General features: G+C 42.4%; 1 protein-coding gene across 1 annotated transcript in view; it reads right to left on the bottom strand.

The window, feature by feature from the left end:
* Nucleotides 1-455: 455 nt before the first annotated feature.
* Nucleotides 456-18661, bottom strand: part of SCUBE1 (signal peptide, CUB domain and EGF like domain containing 1) — a 234118-nt gene continuing 215912 nt past the window's right edge. Inside the window, exons 13-22 of the mRNA XM_081331381.1 lie at nucleotides 15713-15832; nucleotides 13675-13833; nucleotides 12229-12432; nucleotides 9858-10019; nucleotides 9080-9247; nucleotides 8448-8609; nucleotides 5650-5847; nucleotides 4660-4812; nucleotides 3061-3140; nucleotides 456-2466 (exon numbers count right to left, since the gene is read on the bottom strand). Of these exons, the coding sequence (XP_081187507.1) occupies nucleotides 2314-2466; nucleotides 3061-3140; nucleotides 4660-4812; nucleotides 5650-5847; nucleotides 8448-8609; nucleotides 9080-9247; nucleotides 9858-10019; nucleotides 12229-12432; nucleotides 13675-13833; nucleotides 15713-15832 (1559 nt within the window). The 3' untranslated portion in view covers nucleotides 456-2313. The remainder of the gene's footprint in view (nucleotides 2467-3060; nucleotides 3141-4659; nucleotides 4813-5649; nucleotides 5848-8447; nucleotides 8610-9079; nucleotides 9248-9857; nucleotides 10020-12228; nucleotides 12433-13674; nucleotides 13834-15712; nucleotides 15833-18661) is intronic.

Raw genomic sequence — 18661 nt, 5'->3', positions numbered from 1 at the left:
CTTGCAGTTATTTGAAATGTAGAATGTGGGAACTTGGCCCTAGATTTTCTTGAGACTGTAGAATGTATCCTTACCAGTTGTCTCAAATCCATTTGTCCTTGCATAAGTAATTCCAAGAATACCATTTTTTTGCAGCTGATTCCCTACTTTGGAAGTGGCACCATTAATTCAAGGGACATTTCCCTTCGGCTCTGGCATCCTCTGCCTTGCCTGTTGGAGATATTGAACACATTCTTAGGGGCACCATTTCTTAGGGGCACCACTATCAGTCATTAGTATTCGTATCCTCAGAACTCACTTAGGTTTACATGAAATTAAAAAGATGTAAAGGTAAAGGTTCCTCCGCACATGCGTGCTAGTCGTTTCCAACTCTAGGGGCCGGTGCTCATCTCCGTTTCAAAGCCGAAGAGCCAGCGCTTGTCCGAGGACGTCTCCGTGGTCATGTGGCCGGCATGACTAGACGCCAAAGGTGCACGGAACGCTGTTACCTTCCCACCGTAGTGGTCCCTATTTTTCTACTTGCATTTTTACATGCTTTCGAACTGCTAGGTTGGCAGAAGCTGGGACGAGTAACAGGCGCTCACTCTGTTACGCAGCACTCAGGATTCGACCCGCCAAACTGCCGACCTTCTGATCGACAAGCTCAGCGTCCTAAACCACTGTACAGATGTGCAATTTAGTTTGAAACAAGTATATGTCATTTGAAGTAACCCAAATTGGAATAACAATTGTTTCTTTCTTTATCACACTTGAGCACTGGTTTTCTCCAGACAGTATTTGCATTTGATCTTTACTTGGCATTAGAGTGCTATTTAGCTATTCTGCCACATTTGCTACATTATTAAGCTGGGCATGTTAACTATCAACTTAACCTACTACCAAGGAGTTTTGAGAAAATAAAGTTGGAAGTTCTTCAAAGTGGATGACATGCAGAGGATGAGAAATAAAATGTTGTATTTGATCAGTATTGCAAAAAGCCTGGAGAGGTTTTTGGGAACAAATAACTTACTGTACAGAGGTTAAAGTTTTTCTCGAATGTGCTCACCTTCTTAAACTAACTTCATGGATTTATTTATTAACTCCCTGCTCACTCTTGGAGTTTCCCATGCCAACAACAGCAGATATTGAAGTCAGCTCTGATGTCAAGAAGTAGAGCACAATAATGTATTTCTCCTCCAAAATTCAATGGGATTCATAATAAAGTAATTATGATGAGCAGATCAAATTGAGCAAGGATTATTAGCCATCAACCAATGAATGCACAATGAATGTACACATGAAAGGACAAAATAATTTATCTTTCCCTAGGTCTAAAAATTTTTGCAACCAGTCTCTCAAGCTTTAGATGAGATGAGTGGGTGAGTAAGAGAGAGAGAGATTGATTGGTCCATGGATAGCCCAGAATGTGGACGATGATAAAAATGCACTGCACATGAATCTCTCTCCCCACTTCATCACACCTAGTACCAAGCATCAGCAGGATCTGTGGTTTATTCCTGTGAGAAACATTATATGAATGATATTTCTGTTGTCTGTTAGATTTTGTACATATTTAGATATTCCATAAAGAGCAAGAAAACTAGCTACTAGCTCCCCCCTTAAGACTCTTCCTTCTTGGTATAAAATTTAGCAGAGAAACCAATTCTGTGTCTAATTCCATCATTGCATTCCATTTTCAGAACAGTTTTAAAATTTGTACATCAGGGACAAGAAATCTATGAATTGTAGGATTATCCTTGCCTAACCCATTAAACAAAAATTAAGACAACTATTTTTATCCTCACCTTCTTTTTGGTTTATAAAAAAAAAGTCTCCATAAAACCACCAATAGGAAACAATGAAGTTTAGATTCCCCTTCCCCAAATTTCACATATAAAGTTCAAGTGCAATTCAAAATCCAAGTAGTATTTATACTACATACTTTTTCTATCAATAATTCTTCTTTGCAGGTAGTTTCTTCAACAAGATGAACAGGTTTCTTCTTTATGTGAAAGATAAACAAGGTTCCTTTTCTAAAACAAATGCTTCTCTGTGATAAGCTGAAAATAAAGTTGTGTAGCCAAAATATGGATCATCAATTGGATGTACTCTGGAATTCCAAGTTACTTTTCTTTGAAGTGAAAAAAAAATCCCATCAAATATTGGAGATTATAAAACATTATAGTTATTCTTCAATATACAATTTAAGATAAAGATGGGCAAGACATCTTAAAATCAGCAAAAATGTTTCTACAGTCAAACCCAATACAATATTTGACAGGGATGCAAAAGAACCAAAAACAAAACACCCCCCCCCCCGAAAAGCGCTAGAAGCTACTTGTATGGTCGTAGAAATCTGGAAACTTTTGATCGCAGTAGCTTTATAAATGATCTTGGAAACATCTCCTTTGATTCTTGTGCTGTGTACTTGAAATAGTTTTGAGGATGTGCCAATACATCAAAAAGGGCTTTAATCAATTTCTTGTCCTGCGGGAGAGAGAAGAAGCAAAAGCACATAATTTTGCAGTGGCCCTCCTGCCCTCCCGTTTGGCCATCCTATCCTGCTTCCCTCCTTGGGTAAGACAGTGATGGCAAACCTTTTAGAGACTGAGTGCCCAAACTGCAACCCAAAACCCACTTATGTATCATTGGGCGCTGGGTGGGCGTGGCCCATTGGGTGGGTGTGGCCCATTTGGTGGGCGTGGGTGTGGTGGTAACAACAGACTGGCTGGGATTAAAAAGCTCAATCAACCAATTCCAACTTTGCGAGATCTTTTTCCCCCCCTTGAGAAGTTGAAATTTATTGAACCTTTTTCCCCCCCCCACAGCGGCGGAGGCCTAAAGCGAAAAGGTTCTATAAAACCCAGCTGAAGGCCTAGGACTGGGGCGAGGGTGTGTGTGCCCACAGAGAGGGTTCTGCGTGCCGCCTGCGGCACGCGTGCCATAGGTTCGCCACCATGGGGGGGTAAGATGTCCTTCCCCTTAGAACGGAGTTCCGGTTTTCAGTCTCCCAATTTTAAGAAGCACTCTGCAACCTCTTAAATAAAAGCCACTAGGAAAGACTAAATATGGAAAGCTTACTTTTAAAATTTCTTGGTGGTTTTCTGAAGCATATAAACGCCCATCACGAACAATGTCTTCTATTAACTGCTGATAGTCCTCTGAAAAGTGAATGGCAAAAGGACCGAGTCAATGATTCTTTTTTTTTCCTGACAACAATGACCAGGCAGATTAGCCACACCTTTTGAAGTAATCTTGGATTTGAACATAGGCTCTTTGTTTTTGTTTTTATTTAAATCCTATTTTATTTATTAAATTTATATGCCATCTCTCTCTCTCTCTCTCACCATCTTGGCGTCAAGGTGCAGTCTTTTTAGGACAACTTCCCAGGAACTACAGGATACAGAGATAGAAGAGAAACTGGTAGAAATCCCTTTTTGTTTCTGATCTCAAGAAATCTTGGGATGTTTCTCAAAGATGTCTCCTGGAGGGCTCTCTCTTTCTCTGAATTATTTTTAGATTTTTATCCCATTTTTTTTATCCCAGCTAGGTTTCATGTCTAAGGGAGGCCTAGAGTTCACAGTCTCCTGGTTTCTAGACCAGAGCCTAAAGTAGCCTGATTCTTTGAATGCTGACTGGTGGGTTTACACAGGTTTTGACCAACTTGAGGTAAATTTCTTTCATTACTCACAAAAACAAAAAACAAACAAACAAAAAAAACAACAAACCCCTCTCACCCCCCCCCAAAAGGGCAGATATAGATATCTCTGTTCTTATTTCTGACCATGAAAAACACTAGACCAATTGTATAACGGAGGCTCAAAAGAAATTATAGCATATTTTCTTTTTATATTATTATGTTTTTTCCAGTGAGAATGTAAAGATGACAGGGAATAGAAGGAGGGATGTTGGATGGATAGACTATAGATAGCCAGACACTGTGCACAGATTCTGTACGAAATCAAGTTTATAGATTAAACCTGTTTGACAAAAAAAACCCCTTTTCCATTTGTTGTTAATAATAGCTAGTGCTTTATTTATTGAAGTTTAACCCAGCTGAGATTGTCATCAATTGGGATTTGCAAGTCAGCTTCAAATGTTAATTGCAAATTGATATAAAATTAATATTTCGCTTAATCAAATTCTGTTGATGCTGTGTTGTGAGAAGGCAAAAATGAAGAGAGAATTCCAAAAACCTTTTGACTTTGGAGCATGTTGAAGAGGAAAGGAAAATTTTACATTTCTTCTCAATGCTTAAAATGAATAAATATGACTGTATTTAATTCAAAAACATGAGTTAGTACAAAGGCATCTCCTTTCTAAGTAGAAATATGATAGGTCTTTTTTGAGTTTTAAGCATGGTTAAACATTTCATACAAAAAATGGTTTGTAAAAATGTGTGATTGACCTTCATCAGTAAAGCAATAAAAAAAGCAAGGGACCCAAATATGCTTTTAGCTATTAAAAAAATACTTTCTGGGTATTTAAGTAAAATAATTTGTACATAGTAATGATATATTCCTGTATGGAAAATCATTACCATTACTGATTCTAAAAATACTGAAGGAAAAGGAGAGACCAGGAAATTTTATATCCCTCTTTCTCTATTAACATAATTTATTTTGGAGTATTTGTGCATTCACCTACTATATATTAGAACAATACTGGCATAAATATTACCATCGTATGTTACATAGGGGACTTGAAATCCTTTGTCACTGTTGCCTTCATTTGATTTGAAATGAATCCACAACTTCCGTGACCGGGAGGTGAATGCTATGGGTCTCTCATAGGTTTGGCAGGTTTCGTAGGTAGTAATTGATGTAGGTGAAGCTTAAACATAAAAAAAAAAACATACAGATTTTTGTCAAAATAAATTTTAATTTTCAAGATATGTGAAGTGCTACATTTAGCATTCTCTCTCTTAAGATTAGCAAGATCTACCTTTCTATGTAGTCTTTCAGAGAGAATTTTTTCCTAACTATCCTGAGCCCATGTTTTTCTGGGGACTGAACACTGAACCTTCCTTATGTAAAGCTTATATTCTGTCACTGAGTTAAGACCATAATTCAAACTATATCCCACTATCTCGCAGCTGATCTAATTAAACTAACTTTCATTGGCAGAAGTTCGGGAATCATTGGTAAGTCTTGTTTGGATTATACTACTAGTCCAGGGGTAGGCAACCTTGGCTCTTTTATGACTCATGGACTTCAAGTCCCAGAATTCCTGAGTCAGCTGACTCAGGAATTCTGGGACTTGAAGTCCATGAGTCATAAAAGAGCTGAGGTTGACTACCCCTGGACTAGTCTATGCTTTGAGTAATATTAAATAATTTCATTTAATGTTTGGAGGTAGAAATAAATTGGACAGTAGAAAACAAAAAAAGGTCCAGAAGTGATTATATACAGGTTGCAATTCTGCAGAAAACATTGTCCTTATCCAACACCAGCCATTTAGACACTATTAAAAGTGTTACATAGAAAATGTGACAAAACCTTTGTCAAATATTGAATTTAGGGTCAGTTCTCCTTGCAGATATATTTTCTAAATGATAAGAGCTAAGTCAACACTATGAAGTTTTACATAAATAAACATCACGTCTGAGTCAGATAAATTATTCAGTGTCTTCTGAGATAGTTTTCTGGCTTTACTAGGGACAAAGCTTACCACTTTTTCTCATTACTAAAACATCGCCACACTCATCTTCAATCGGGAGAAAGATCTCTGGGACTACAATCAGGATCCGTCTCTTTGGGGGTGGGCTTATATTCCAAGTGCATTCAACATTGGATGGGTAATCTCCTGGATAGTTGGGGGATTCAATGTATCCCGTATAGTCTCCAAGTTCTCCACCACACTGTTGATCTACAGAAAGAGAGAAAGTGGGGAGGGGGGGAAGGGAAGAGAGATGAACTCAGACTGAGCTGACCTACTCATGTTTTAGTTTTCTGTTTCTACAATAGGGATTCTCTTCATCTACTCATTGGTCTTGTTTTAAGAAGTTATACAACAGTAAATCATTTTGCATATTAAAAATTACTTCATAAATATTATTTTGGATGATTTTTCCTTTGGGGTCTTGATCTAACCATAAATCTGATTGCGCTATGTTCCTTAGGCCTTGATACACATTTATGAATATCTGTCTTTGGCTGTGCTTTGAAATGGGTGGGAGTGGAAATGTCCCTCTTTGCAACGCCTTAAGTTCCTAGGAAGACACTGATGCTTCTAAGAAGGATGATCAAGGGCTATATTTATGCTGTCCAAAGCACATGTTTGCTTCCAAATGTGAACTGCAGCCCAGCTCTAATCTCTTCTTGTATGTAAAGACAAGAGTCAAATGGTAAAAACTCTTTCATCAGTTCAAATGGGATCCAGATGTTGCCTTCTGAAAAGTTAGGTATTTCTTATTTTTTGGCTAATCCAAACCCAGATTTGACAAATTGAGTGTGAATGTTTCCTCTTCCTGAAAAAAGCTTCCTATTTTGAGAAGAAAATTAAAATCTACACTGAGTTAGCAAGGTGCAGTGAACCCTTGCTCTGAATTAGCTTAATTCAATGCAAATGACATCATCATACAGCCAACCCTGTTTGCCCTCTGCCAAGCAAGAGTAAAGTTATATATGCGAATGTATATTTTATTATATATCTCTATAAGATATATCATTTTGGAGCTATGTCCTGTTTCAGCAGATAGCAGCAATGGCTGTTCTCAGCTGATCTCCAAAAAGCTAAGCGGGGTCAAGCTGGGTTAATACTTGGATGGGATGCCTCCAGAAAATCCCAGCGCTATAGTTAGACAAACCACCCTGGGAGTAGGCTATGGCAAAAAAGTTCTGTCTTCTTGCTAAGAAAACTGCAGGTGTCTATCAAATCATCAGAAATCACACTTGGCCTGAAAAACTTTTTTCCAATTCAGGTAATAATTAAATATGGATGATATACAGATTACATCTAAATAGTTATACTTGTAAATGAGCAGCAAATAACCAATGAACAAAATTAGTAATGTACAAAAATGAAATATCCGAAATTTAACTTGTTTAAACTCCAGTGTCTTCCTTGAGTAAAAATGATAAAATAATACACTTGATTGTTATATTTCTTTGCACCAAGAGAAGGTTAATGCAGCCGTACTTATAATGGAGCTGAAAGGCACCTTAGAGGTTTTCTAGTCCAACCCCATGCTCAAGCAGGAGAACCTATACCAGTGATGGCGAACCTTTTAGAGATCGTGTGTCCAAACTGCAACCTAAAACCCACTTATGTATTGTCGGGTGCTGGGTGGGTATGGCCAATTGGGTGGGCGTGGCCCATTGGATGGGCATGGCTGTGGTGGTAACGGCAGACTGGGTGGGACTAAAAGTTCAATCATTTCCAACTTTGCGAGATCTTTTTTTTCCCCACTAGAAGTTGAAATTGATAGATTGATTGAACCTTTTTTTTTTTGCACACGGCGGCGGAGGCCTAAAGCAAAAAGGTTTTATAAAACCCAGCTGAAGGCCCAGGACTGGGGCGACAGCAGGAGTGCCCACAGAGAGGGCTCTGTGTGCCACCTGTGGCACACATGCCATAGGTTCACCACCATGTACCTATACCATTCTGGACAAATGGTTGTCTCTTCTTAAAAACCTGCAGTGATAGAGTGCCCACAAGTTCTGAAGGCAGGTTGTTCCGCTGCTTAATTGTTCTCACTGTCAGGAAATTTCTCCTTAGTTCTAGGTTGGTTTCCTCCTTGATTAGTTCCCATCTGATGTGTCTTCTGCCTTCTGGTGCTTTGGTAAATAGGTTGACTCCTTTGTGGCAGCCCCTTAAATATTGGAACACTGCTATCCTGTCACCCCTGCTCCTTCTTTTCACTGGACTAGACTTATCCAATTCCTGCAAACGTTCTTCATATGTTTTAGCCTCCAGTCCCCTGATCATCTTTGTTGCTCTTTTCTGTACTTTTTCCAGAGTCATGGACCCTTAGAATATGTACTTTGCTAAAGAAGATATTTCTTCTTTCTTACGCAGAGAGGTGACTGCTGAGATACTGTAACCCTTATATATTATATATTATATATTATCCATAACCCTTATATTATTTGAAAGGAAGTGAAATCGCACTGAAGACCTTCAATTTCCTAGTAGCAGCAAGAAGGATTTGTATGGGGAAAATTGCCTTGATGCTCAAGAACAGTTTACTTGTTGTGATCTGAGGCTGGGATCCTTTGCACCTCACTGTCTTACACTACTGCTAAGGATAGATCAGGTTTTAGACTGGGCTGAGTTTAGAGGTGAATCCTGCATTTTGATAATGTTTACACAGCAGTCAAGCAAATAAAATAATCACTGAATTTCATCTGTAAGATTTTCAAACTCAGCTCAACTATATAGTACCCATGTAGCTTACAGGTGGGCTATGACTGGCAGTAGCATTCAAAGCAATATTGGAAGTATAGCCGATCATAGGGAAAACTTACTTTTACAGTGTGTAACGTTAGTGGAACCATCAAAATCTGTGCTTGTATTTCCAGGGCAAGTGATGCAATAATTCTGACCAAATTCAGGTTGGTAGGTTCCTACAGGACATCTGATACATCTGTGCGTTGTAGAGTTGTAGTAATGGCCAGGAGAACAATGAACTGTTTAGAAGAGAGGCCGGTTGTTTTATAATATATATGCAAGATAAAAGGAACAGAGAGAAAAAATGAAACACATCTGGCTGGCACTATCCAAAAAGTCTTATCCAAGATGCATTTTGCTACCTTTTACAAATCAACCCAAAATCCTCACTGAAGGCACAAATGACCAACCTTAAATTATCATACTTTGGGTGCATTATGCAAAGACCTAGTTCTTTGAAAAAGTCTCTGATGATGGATGGATGGAAAGAGAAGGAGGAGGATGACCAATAGCAAGGGGGATGGACTCCTCAGTGGTGAGATTTGGAAGAATAGGTTAGGGATACAGCATCATAGAGAAGGATCTATTTGTATGGTTGCTACGAGTTGAAAAAGACTTGATGAAGCATAATCAATCCATCATTTTATGGCATCCTAATATTTTATTTTGAGCTGCCCTAAGTAAATGGAAGGATAGAACATCAACCTACCTTTAGTTTCACAGTCTTGAAATGAAACTGCGCCCTCATATTTTGTCCCCAGTCCTCCACCGCAGGGGAAACACAGAGTCCTTCCTGGTTCAGACTGATAAGTGCCAAGGGGACACAGTCTGCAAGGTTTAAAACCATCAAAAGAAAACTGCCCAGGAGAACACTGCCCTAAAAATGGAATAAATCTATGGTTTACACATAAATATAGCTTACCACTTATTTCATTGCCTGTGGCATTTGCTCTTTGGGATTCCTATGGTTTTTTTTTTTTTTTTGCCTTTTTATGCTAAAAAAAACAACTTTGGAAGTTGCAATCATGCGACAGTAGGACACTACAACTGGTTGTAAATGTTACCAAGTTACAACATTACCAAATGTTACCAGTTGCCAAGCTCCCAAAATGTGATCTCATGACGTGGAGTGCATGCACACAGCAGTCGTAACCTTGAGAATGGGTCATAAGTAGCTATGAAATCTGTTATAACTTCAAATTGTTGGTAAGCGATTAGATGTAGGTTGAGGACTACCGTATAAAATATCGGATATATTCTAGGACACACACACACATTCAGAATAACCTGATTGGTGCTTCACATGAACTGATTATGCCGGATCTAAGCATACCCCAGAAAACATTTAGCAGGCACCACAGACAAGTCAATACCAAAGAATGGTTTATGGTTCAGATCACAACATCAGATTTCTCCTTTTTTCCTATTTTTAATGAACTTTTCACTCCTGTTTATGAATGAAATTTGTGAAATGAAATGCTACTTGCCTCCACATCCTAACACACTTTGTGCTCCTGCAATCCCTTGCCCATCATTCCCTGGACAAGGTTCGCAGGAGAGCTGACCTTCTGTGTCTTGATATGTTCCTGGTGAGCAAGGAATGCATTGATTATGTTCTCCACTATAATAGGTGCCAACGCTGCAGGTAACTGGGAAAATAAAAATCAACACTCTGTTAGTTACTTTTTATGTTCACAATGACTTCATAGTACTATCAATCATGGACAACTTGTTGTGATTCAGTGTCAGCCTGTGGTTTTGGCAGCTGAATCGGACGATTCTGAAGAGGAGGAGGGGGGGTTTGGAGTGCCTTTAGTGTCAGAGGAAGTTTCTGATGCACCACAGAACTCTCAGCCAGGCCCCTCCCGTCTTGTTCCTCCTCAGACCCAGCTGTGTGAGCAAGAAGGATTGGAAGAAGATGATCCACAGCTGGCTCTGTTCAGGGATGCTAGGAGCAGGAGGCAATCTAGCAGAACTGAGCAGAGAAAAGCAATGAGGCAACTCGGGAGAAGGCAATGAGAAGCCACGCCTTGAGATTGCTGTTTAAAAGGGGAATGTGTGGGAGGTGCTGGTTGCTGAAGGCAACCGTTTGAAGAGCTTCTGATAGAGTCTCGGTCTGTTATTGTTTAACTCTTATTTAACCTTTTTGGTTTAAGTCTTGTTTGCACTTTTCGTTTAGCTTTTGTAAATAAATTTTGTTGGGTTATTTCCAGCCTGTTGATTATAAAAAGGGGTTGTCCCTGACATTCAAACAGGGCCGGTCGTAGGCTGGAACAGAACAGAACTATCCCTTTAAACCACAGGTCGGCAAACTGCGGCTCCGGAGCCGCATGCGGCTCTTTGAGCCGTCTCTTGCGGCTCCCAGCCGCCCGGTGCGCGCGCACCTCTTCCAACGGGCAGTGGTGCGCGCGCACCTCTCCAAATGGAGAGTGGCACCGCCCGTTTGGAGAGGTGCACGCGCACCTCCCCGAATGGGCGGAGGTGCGCGCGCACCTCCCCAAACCTTTGGAGAGGTGCGCGCGTACCTCCGCGCGAATGGGCAGCGGTGCCGCTCTTTCAGGAAGCCCGCCGCGGCCCGTCTGTGAAGCTGCCGAAAGCGGCAGCTTAGCAGACGGGCCGCGGCAGCTTCCGCAAAGAGCGGCGCCCCTGCCCATTCCGAGAGGTGCGCGCGCACCTCTCCGAACGACCGGAGGTGCGCGCGTACCTCCGCGCGAATGGGCAGCGGTGCCGCTCTTTCAGGAAGCCCGCCGCGGCCCGTCTGTGAAGCTGCCGAAAGCGGCAGCTTAGCAGACGGGCCGCGGCAGCTTCCGCAAAGAGCGGCGCCCCTGCCCATTCCGAGAGGTGCGCGCGCACCTCTCCGAACGACCGGAGGTGCGCGCGCACCTCCCCAAACCTTTGGGGAGGTGCGCGCGTACCTCCGCGCGAACGGGCAGCGGTGCCGCTCTTTCAGGAAGCTCTTTCAGAAAGCTGCCGCTTTCGGCAGCTTCCTGAAAGAGCGGCGCCGCTGCCCCTTCGCACGGAGGTACGCGCGCACCTCCCCAAAGGTTTGGGGAGGTGCGCGCGCACCTCCGGTCGTTCGGAGAGGTGCGCACGCACCTCTCGGAATGGGCAGGGGCGCCGCTCTTTGCGGAAGCTGCCGCGGCCCGTCTGCTAAGCTGCCGCTTTCGGCAGCTTCACAGACGGGCCGCGGCGGGCTTCCTGAAAGAGCGGCACCGCTGCCCATTCGCGCGGAGGTACGCGCGCACCTCCGGTCGTTCGGAGAGGTGCGTGCGCACCTCTCGGAATGGGCAGGGGCGCCGCTCTTTGAGGAAGCTGCCACGGCCCGTCTGCAAAGCTGCCGAAAGCGGCAGCTTTGCAGACGGGCCGTCGCCATCGGGCAACCGGGAACCGGTTCCATCTCATTTTTAAAAAAATGGCAGCCGCGTGCGTCCGCGCATGCGCAAAAAACCTTTTTGCGCATGCGCGTGCATGGACACACGCACGCGGCTCCCTCTTTTTTTAATTTGTGATGGAACCGGTTCCCAGTGGCTCTTTTTCTTTTTTAGGTTGCCGACCCCTGCTTTAAACTAATCACATTCTTGTTCAGCTTTACAGTAGATAAGACCTTGCAATCTTTGAGTAATATCTTAAATCCCCACGTAGCATTGTTGCTCATATTACAGCACATTTACATTTATATTAAACAAGCTCTGAAATGTCTCCATATTGCAGACAATACAGTCAAATATCAAATATCTTGTTTGTTCAATTCAGAAAACATATTAATCAGAACTGCAATAGAAACATCTGGAAAAATCCTCTCTTAAGGAAACAATTTTTCTGGGCGTGTGAAGTAAAGCATTTTATATCAAATCTTACCACATTTTCCATCTTGCTGCACTTGCCCAGTACTGCAAGAATGTCCTTCGCTGACAATTTTCGCTGCCTTCTGAGCTACTTCATACTCTGTCCCAGAAAACTGAATGTAAAATTGCTGCTTGTTAATAGATTTTCTCAAGGTTTTGATAGCTATTTGTAGTTTCTGTTCCATCCTTTTCCTCAAACAGTCAATATTGCAAGTGTCTAAGAGGGAGAAACATAAATATTAGAAACAATTTAGAGCTGAATTAGTTTTTCACAGTTTTCACAGTTGCCTCACTACCTTGCTGGGTTCTCTAACGTGCCTGGAGTAAAATATATTTCTGAAGTCACTGACACCTCCAAGAAAACGAAGGGATTTATATCAATGATTGAATTAATCTATCTCAATTAATAAGGATTATGTCTTAGACCAGGGGTGTCAAACTCAATTTCATTGAGGGCCGTATCAGCATTGCAGTTGCCCTCAGGGGGCTGGGTGGGTATGGCCAGGGTGGGCATGGCCTACTGGGTGGGCATGGCTAGAGTGGGTGTGGCCTACTGGGTGGGCCTGGCCAGCTCTACATCGTTCGCATCAAGGGTGCCTATGGGGGCCTGGGCAGGAGTGGGACAGATCTGAGGGTCTCTGGCAGAAGGAAGGTCTCTGGGCCAGGGCCAAGGCAGTGGGGGCCGTTCCCTCACTGTTTCCAGGATGGCTTTGTGGGCCGCATGAAACCACTTCGCGGGCTGCATCCGGCCCCCGGGCCTTGTGTTTGACATGTCTGTCTTAGACAATGTGGCCTGCTATGCCTATTATGTCTGAATCAGTATGTTGAAATTCCATAGCTTTAGAAACCTTGCTTGTAATTCATTTACTTATTAACATGAAGAAAACTGCAAACCTCTCCTTATGAAATTATACAATCTTCAGAAATCTCTTTAATGATTCAGTAGATTCAATTCTCACATGCTGTTTCTAGAGCTGTATTTTGGTTCTACTAGATGCCCAACCTGCAGCCTGGCTGCCTTTGTTCTTATTCAGCACTCAATTCTTTAACTTCAACCTCTTACTTCTGTATAAAATCATAATCTTATAAAATTTAGAGTTTGGCATATGTCTGCTTTTATTTTTATTTGGAGCTATTTGAAGAATCTTATGACTATTGGTTATTTTTAGACACAATTTTTTTAGCCAGAAAAGTTACAGTTGGTGGATGATACGAATTACTATAAAAGAAGCTCATTACAAGCTCCTTCTGGGGAAGGAGCTATACATTGGTGGAATATTCATCATCATTGTTGTATGGGTACCTCTCATATTAATAAATATATTATGCTGATTAATCAGTATCTAATGATATGGATGCTGAAGAATTTTTGGACTGTGCACTGCAACACAAATAAGTCTTTATAAAGGTGGCATTCGTTCTACTGGCTCAAAGGAATAACATGAAACATTTCACTAACCTGAAACTTCTTCAGACTTCATCTCCATTTCAAACTCAGCCGTGATATGGGATACTTCTTTTGATGGAGATTTTCGCCCACGGCGTTTTTTCTTGGAGGAATCACATTTTAGATTTACAAAAGTTATGTGGCAATTGTCTGCACAGGGGAACTGACCACCTTTGCACAACAGAAACAACATAGAAAATATTAAGCCGTACAGTAGCATTATTTCAGTGGTATCAGCTGCATTAGCTTTAGTATGGTTGGTACATTAAAAATATCTTCACACAGTATTAATATTTTATGAATCAGGGTTAGAGGAACCCTCCAAAACCATGTATTGAAATTTATCGATACCTTTAAGAAAACCATATCACTGCTTCTATTATTAAAATAAAATATCTAGTTATGCTCATGTCTTGGCTTTAAAAAGAAGAGAGCTAGGGTGTAAATCTATGATGACAAGTAGAGTCAAAAGAATGTTCCAGTCCTTGCAAAGGATTCCTCCAAATGATGACCGTCCTGAAGGGGCAGCAGATACCAAAAAGTAGCAGAACAGGGATCCATGGATGGAGGAAAACTTGTTTATTCCGATTCCAAACTCTGTGGCTATCCAAATGTTGCTGAAGTACAATCCTAACCAACCTAGTTGTAACCTAGCAACTTAAGACAGGGGCTCAAACTCCTCACCCCTTCTCAGTCCTCAACTTACAATAGCTCATTTAGTGACCATTGCACTGAAAAAAGTGACTTATGACCGTTTATCACACTTGTGACTGTTGTACCAGCCCCATGATCATGTGATTTACAATTGGATGCTTAAAAACTGGTACATATTTATGATGGTTGCAGTATCCCGAGGTCATGTGATCACATTTTGTGACCTTCAGACAAGTAAAGTCAATGGGGAAGCTAGATTACACTTAACAACCATGTTACTAATTTAACAACTGGTCCCCAAATGGGGCAAAACTCACTTAACAAACTTCTCTCTTAGCAACATAAATTTTGGGCTCAATTATGGATGTAAGTCAAAGACTACCTACACCTATGAACATGATAGCCACCTGCCCATCTCCCTTCCTTGCCCCAGCAGTTGATAATGAACGCAGAGAGTGACAATCAGAAATAAGCAAGTTTCCAGTTACAAGATACTGCAGACAGCAGATTTTATACTATAATATCCGTAATCGTTCCTTTAGTGATATCAACAGAAGTTAAACCACGGTTTAATTAGACCGAGCTACCCATTTATTTAACACTGGGAAAAAAGTCTTTTCAAAATTATAGCCCTCCAATTTTTTTCCCCAGTATAGTTTCTCTTTTTTAGGAATCTGATATATGAACAATCCACTTAGTGCTTAGTTTTCTTCTCCTTCATTCACTTTCCACTCCCTCAATTTCATATCTCTTCTTCTTTTGCAGATTTTTTTCCCCTTCAGAATTGAAACACAGGCCTTTTTAGGATTAATCTCAGTTGGTTAACTGGGCCCTTTGGATTATGTACAGATAGTCCTTGACTTACATCTACAATTGGGACCAGAAATTTTGTTGTTGAGCAAGGCGGAGAGAAGGATGGCTTCTGACAAGCATAGTCAATGGGGGAAGCCAGATTCGCTTAAAAACTGTGTAATTTACTTAACTGCAGTGGTTCACTTGATAACCATGGCAAAAAAGGTCAAAAAATTGGGCAATCAAATGACCCTGGGATACTGCAACCATTCTAAATATACTGATTTTCAAGTGCCTGAATTTTGATGACGTGATTGTGGGGATGCTACAGGGGTCATAGGTGTGAGGACCACTCACACCTGTTGTAACCTGAAGGGTCGCTAAACAAATGGCTGTAAGTTGAGGACTACCTGTAGTTTAACCCTATTACTGTACCACTAGCATTGCAATTAAAAGAAAACCATTAGGACAGTTCCCACAACTTGTAAAACAGAATTAACCAAAGCCCAAAAAGTTAATTTAACAGAACCAAGAAAAAAAATGTAGTGTTTCACTTGGGTTTTTTCCCCTGAATGATTAAGAAGAAACCCTTAGTGTCTTGTACCTAGAAGAACTTGCTGCTTTCCAGCCTCCTTAATCTTCTCTTTGTTGCGAGGTCTTAAATGACACTTGGCATCTTTAATTTTAAAACGAGCCCTCTGTTTGATGGGTGGCATTAAGATGTCTAGAGAAAGAAAAGAAATTATAATCTATGCTATGTTTTTAAGAAAGTAAAAGATAGCCCTGGAGAGATTTTTTTTAATAAATGAGAGAAAGGTTAAACAATAATTTTATATCACTGTTTTTAATGCTGGCCTTGTGAGTAGCATAAAATTTGATGAAATAACCAAACACCACACGTTTCATATTACTGTGTTTGTGTTTTTTTTACTGAGCTAGGTTAATGAAACAAAAACCATGATGGATTGGTAATTCTGGAAGTTTGGTAGAGAAGAAAAATGTTCTTTTTTTTTTGAAAGCAATCAAAGGCTTATTTATTTACTTATGTGCAATGTTTATACCCTAATCCCAATGGAATCCAGGCAGAATATAACGATGCCCCAAATAAAATGCATAGTCAAAAAATCACAAATTACCAGGTGTCTCTGGACCACAAAGGACTGAGGCTCACCAAAGCAATGCAGCCTGGCTTGCTTTTGGAATATCGACAAGGAAGATGCTACATGTACCTTCAAGAAGGAGATAAAGTGGGAACTGCCCCAGGCCGTTATGTAGCTCATATCATCATAAACCACATGGGGGAGTTTTCAACAGGTCTTCTTTAAAGGACTGGATTAGATGGGCAGAGGTCCTAGTGCCGATTTCTATAGGACAGTGATGGCGAACCTTTTAGAGACCAAGTGTCCAAACTGTTGGGTGCCGGGTGGGTGTGGCCCATTGGATGCGCGTGGCTGCAGTGGTAACGGCAGACTGGGTGGGACTAAAAAGTTCAATCAATCAATTCCAACTTTGCGAGATCTTTTTTTCCCCCGCGAGAAGTTGAAATTGATGGATTGATTGAACCTTTTTTTTTTGCACATGGCGGTGGAGGCCTAAAGTGAAAAGGTTTTATAAAAGCCAACTGAAGGCCTAGGACTGGGGTGAGGGCATGTGTGCCCACAGAGAGGGCTCTGTGTGCCACCTGTGGCACACGAGCCATAGGTTCACCACCACGGCTATAGGACTTCAAAGGTAATGAGCAACGTCTATTGGCAATCAGTTCAGGAATTCCAAAATAGGTACCGTATTTTCCGGCGTATAAGATGACTGGGCGTATAAGACGACCCCCCAACTTTTGAGATGATTTTCAAGATTTTTCATCTTATACGCCGGAAAATCAGCGAGCCCGGGAAGGCATGCCCTCCCCTCTCACTGTGGAGGAAGCAGGGCAGGCTGGCGTCTGGCGGGAGCCGGCAGGGCAGTCCTGCGCACGCGCACGCTCCCCGGCTCCTAAGAAGTCCTCGGGGAGCCATGGCAGGCGCCTCACGCTCTTCCCTCTTGAAGCAGCATCGGCGGAGCCGTCCGGCGTTGGGCGGGAGCTGGCAGGGCAGTCCTGCGCACGCGCGCGCTCCCCGGCTGTTAAGGAGCGCTCCTTAGCAGCCGGGGAGTGCGCGTGTGTGCAGGACTGCCCTGCTGGCTCCCGCCCGACGCTCTTCCCTCTTGAGGCAGCATCGCTCCCCGGCTCCTAAGGAGTCCTCGGGGATGCTGCCTCCGCCCGATGCCGGACGACTCCGCCGATGCTGCCTCAAGAGGGAAGAGCGTGAGGCGCCTGCCATGACTCCCCGAGGACTCCTTAGGAGCCAGGGAGCGTGCATGTGCGCAGGACTGCCCTGCCGGCTCCCGCCAGATGCCAGCCTGCCCTGCTTCCTCCACAGTGAGAGGGGAGGGCGTGCCTTCCCGGGCTCGCTGACTTGCAGCCAAGCCGGAGCCGAAACGGGCTTTTCCTTCCACCCACCCTTTGGAATAGATGCAAGAGCTCCCGGGGTCTGGCGTTTGCAAGGGGGAGGGGAAGGGGCTGAGAGGCTCTTGGGGGTGGGAAGGGAGAGTCACGTTGGAGGGGGGACTGGACTAAGGAGGCTTGAAGTTGCTTTGCAAGAACGGGGGCACTCGATTGATTTATGTACTATTTTCCGGCGTATAAGACGACTGGGCGTATAAGACGACCCCCCAACTTTTGAGATGATTTTCATGGGTTAAAAAGTCGTCTTATACGCCGGAAAATACTGTATTATTTTACATTAGGGATATTGTTTTGCCAGTAGTTTCTCATGACTCAGTTTAATACTAGTCGTAGTTTCTGGGGCATCCCTGAAAGCAGTTCTATGTAAAAAAAAATGTTGCAATAGTCAGATCAGAGGGTGGTGTTAAGTTACAAAGAGGGTTGTAATGGGACATCAGCCAAAGCTGAGAGTCCAGAAGCACCCACAAGTCACAGAACCTTTTAGTTCTGTGAGTGGGCCTGAAACCCGACTGAAAATTATCCAGATAGAATGTTTCCTCTAGGATTCTCTGCAGCTAATTTTGCAATATTTTCTCAACAATCTTCCTCAGGTACGGCAGGTTGGAGAGAAGGTGAAAATTGAAGACAGGGAAGGCCTCTACAAGAGTGCTACCTCCTTTCTCAAAGTAGTAGTGATTGCCTCTTCACACCTACCTAGCCACTCAAAGGACCCAGCAGGAGCGTGGATCTAGCCTACGACTGACAGAATTCAAAGAACCCTTTCTACTTCCTCCAGTTCCACAATTTTTTTTAAAAAAAACAGGTCCCTCCACAGATGCTACCTGGTCATGATCATGGACTCTACCCAACTGTCATCCAGCCCAGAACAGATATGAGCAACATTCTGCCAAGAAATCTTCAAATTTTATTTGTAAACTGCTCAGAGTCATGCAAGTGTGATGGATGGTACTGTATATAAATTTGATAGATAAATAAATTATATCTGTTCTGGGCAGGATCCTATCCACCTTTCCACCAAAGGGCTTGGATAATTCTCAGCAAAGCCACTGGGTT

Source organism: Vipera berus (genome assembly GCF_964194415.1).
Source record: "Vipera berus genome assembly, chromosome: 6".
In the NCBI taxonomy this organism is placed as follows: Eukaryota; Metazoa; Chordata; class Lepidosauria; order Squamata; family Viperidae; genus Vipera; species Vipera berus.
Note: the sequence above shows the minus strand (reverse complement) of the source record. Positions and strands in the feature narration are given on the sequence as shown.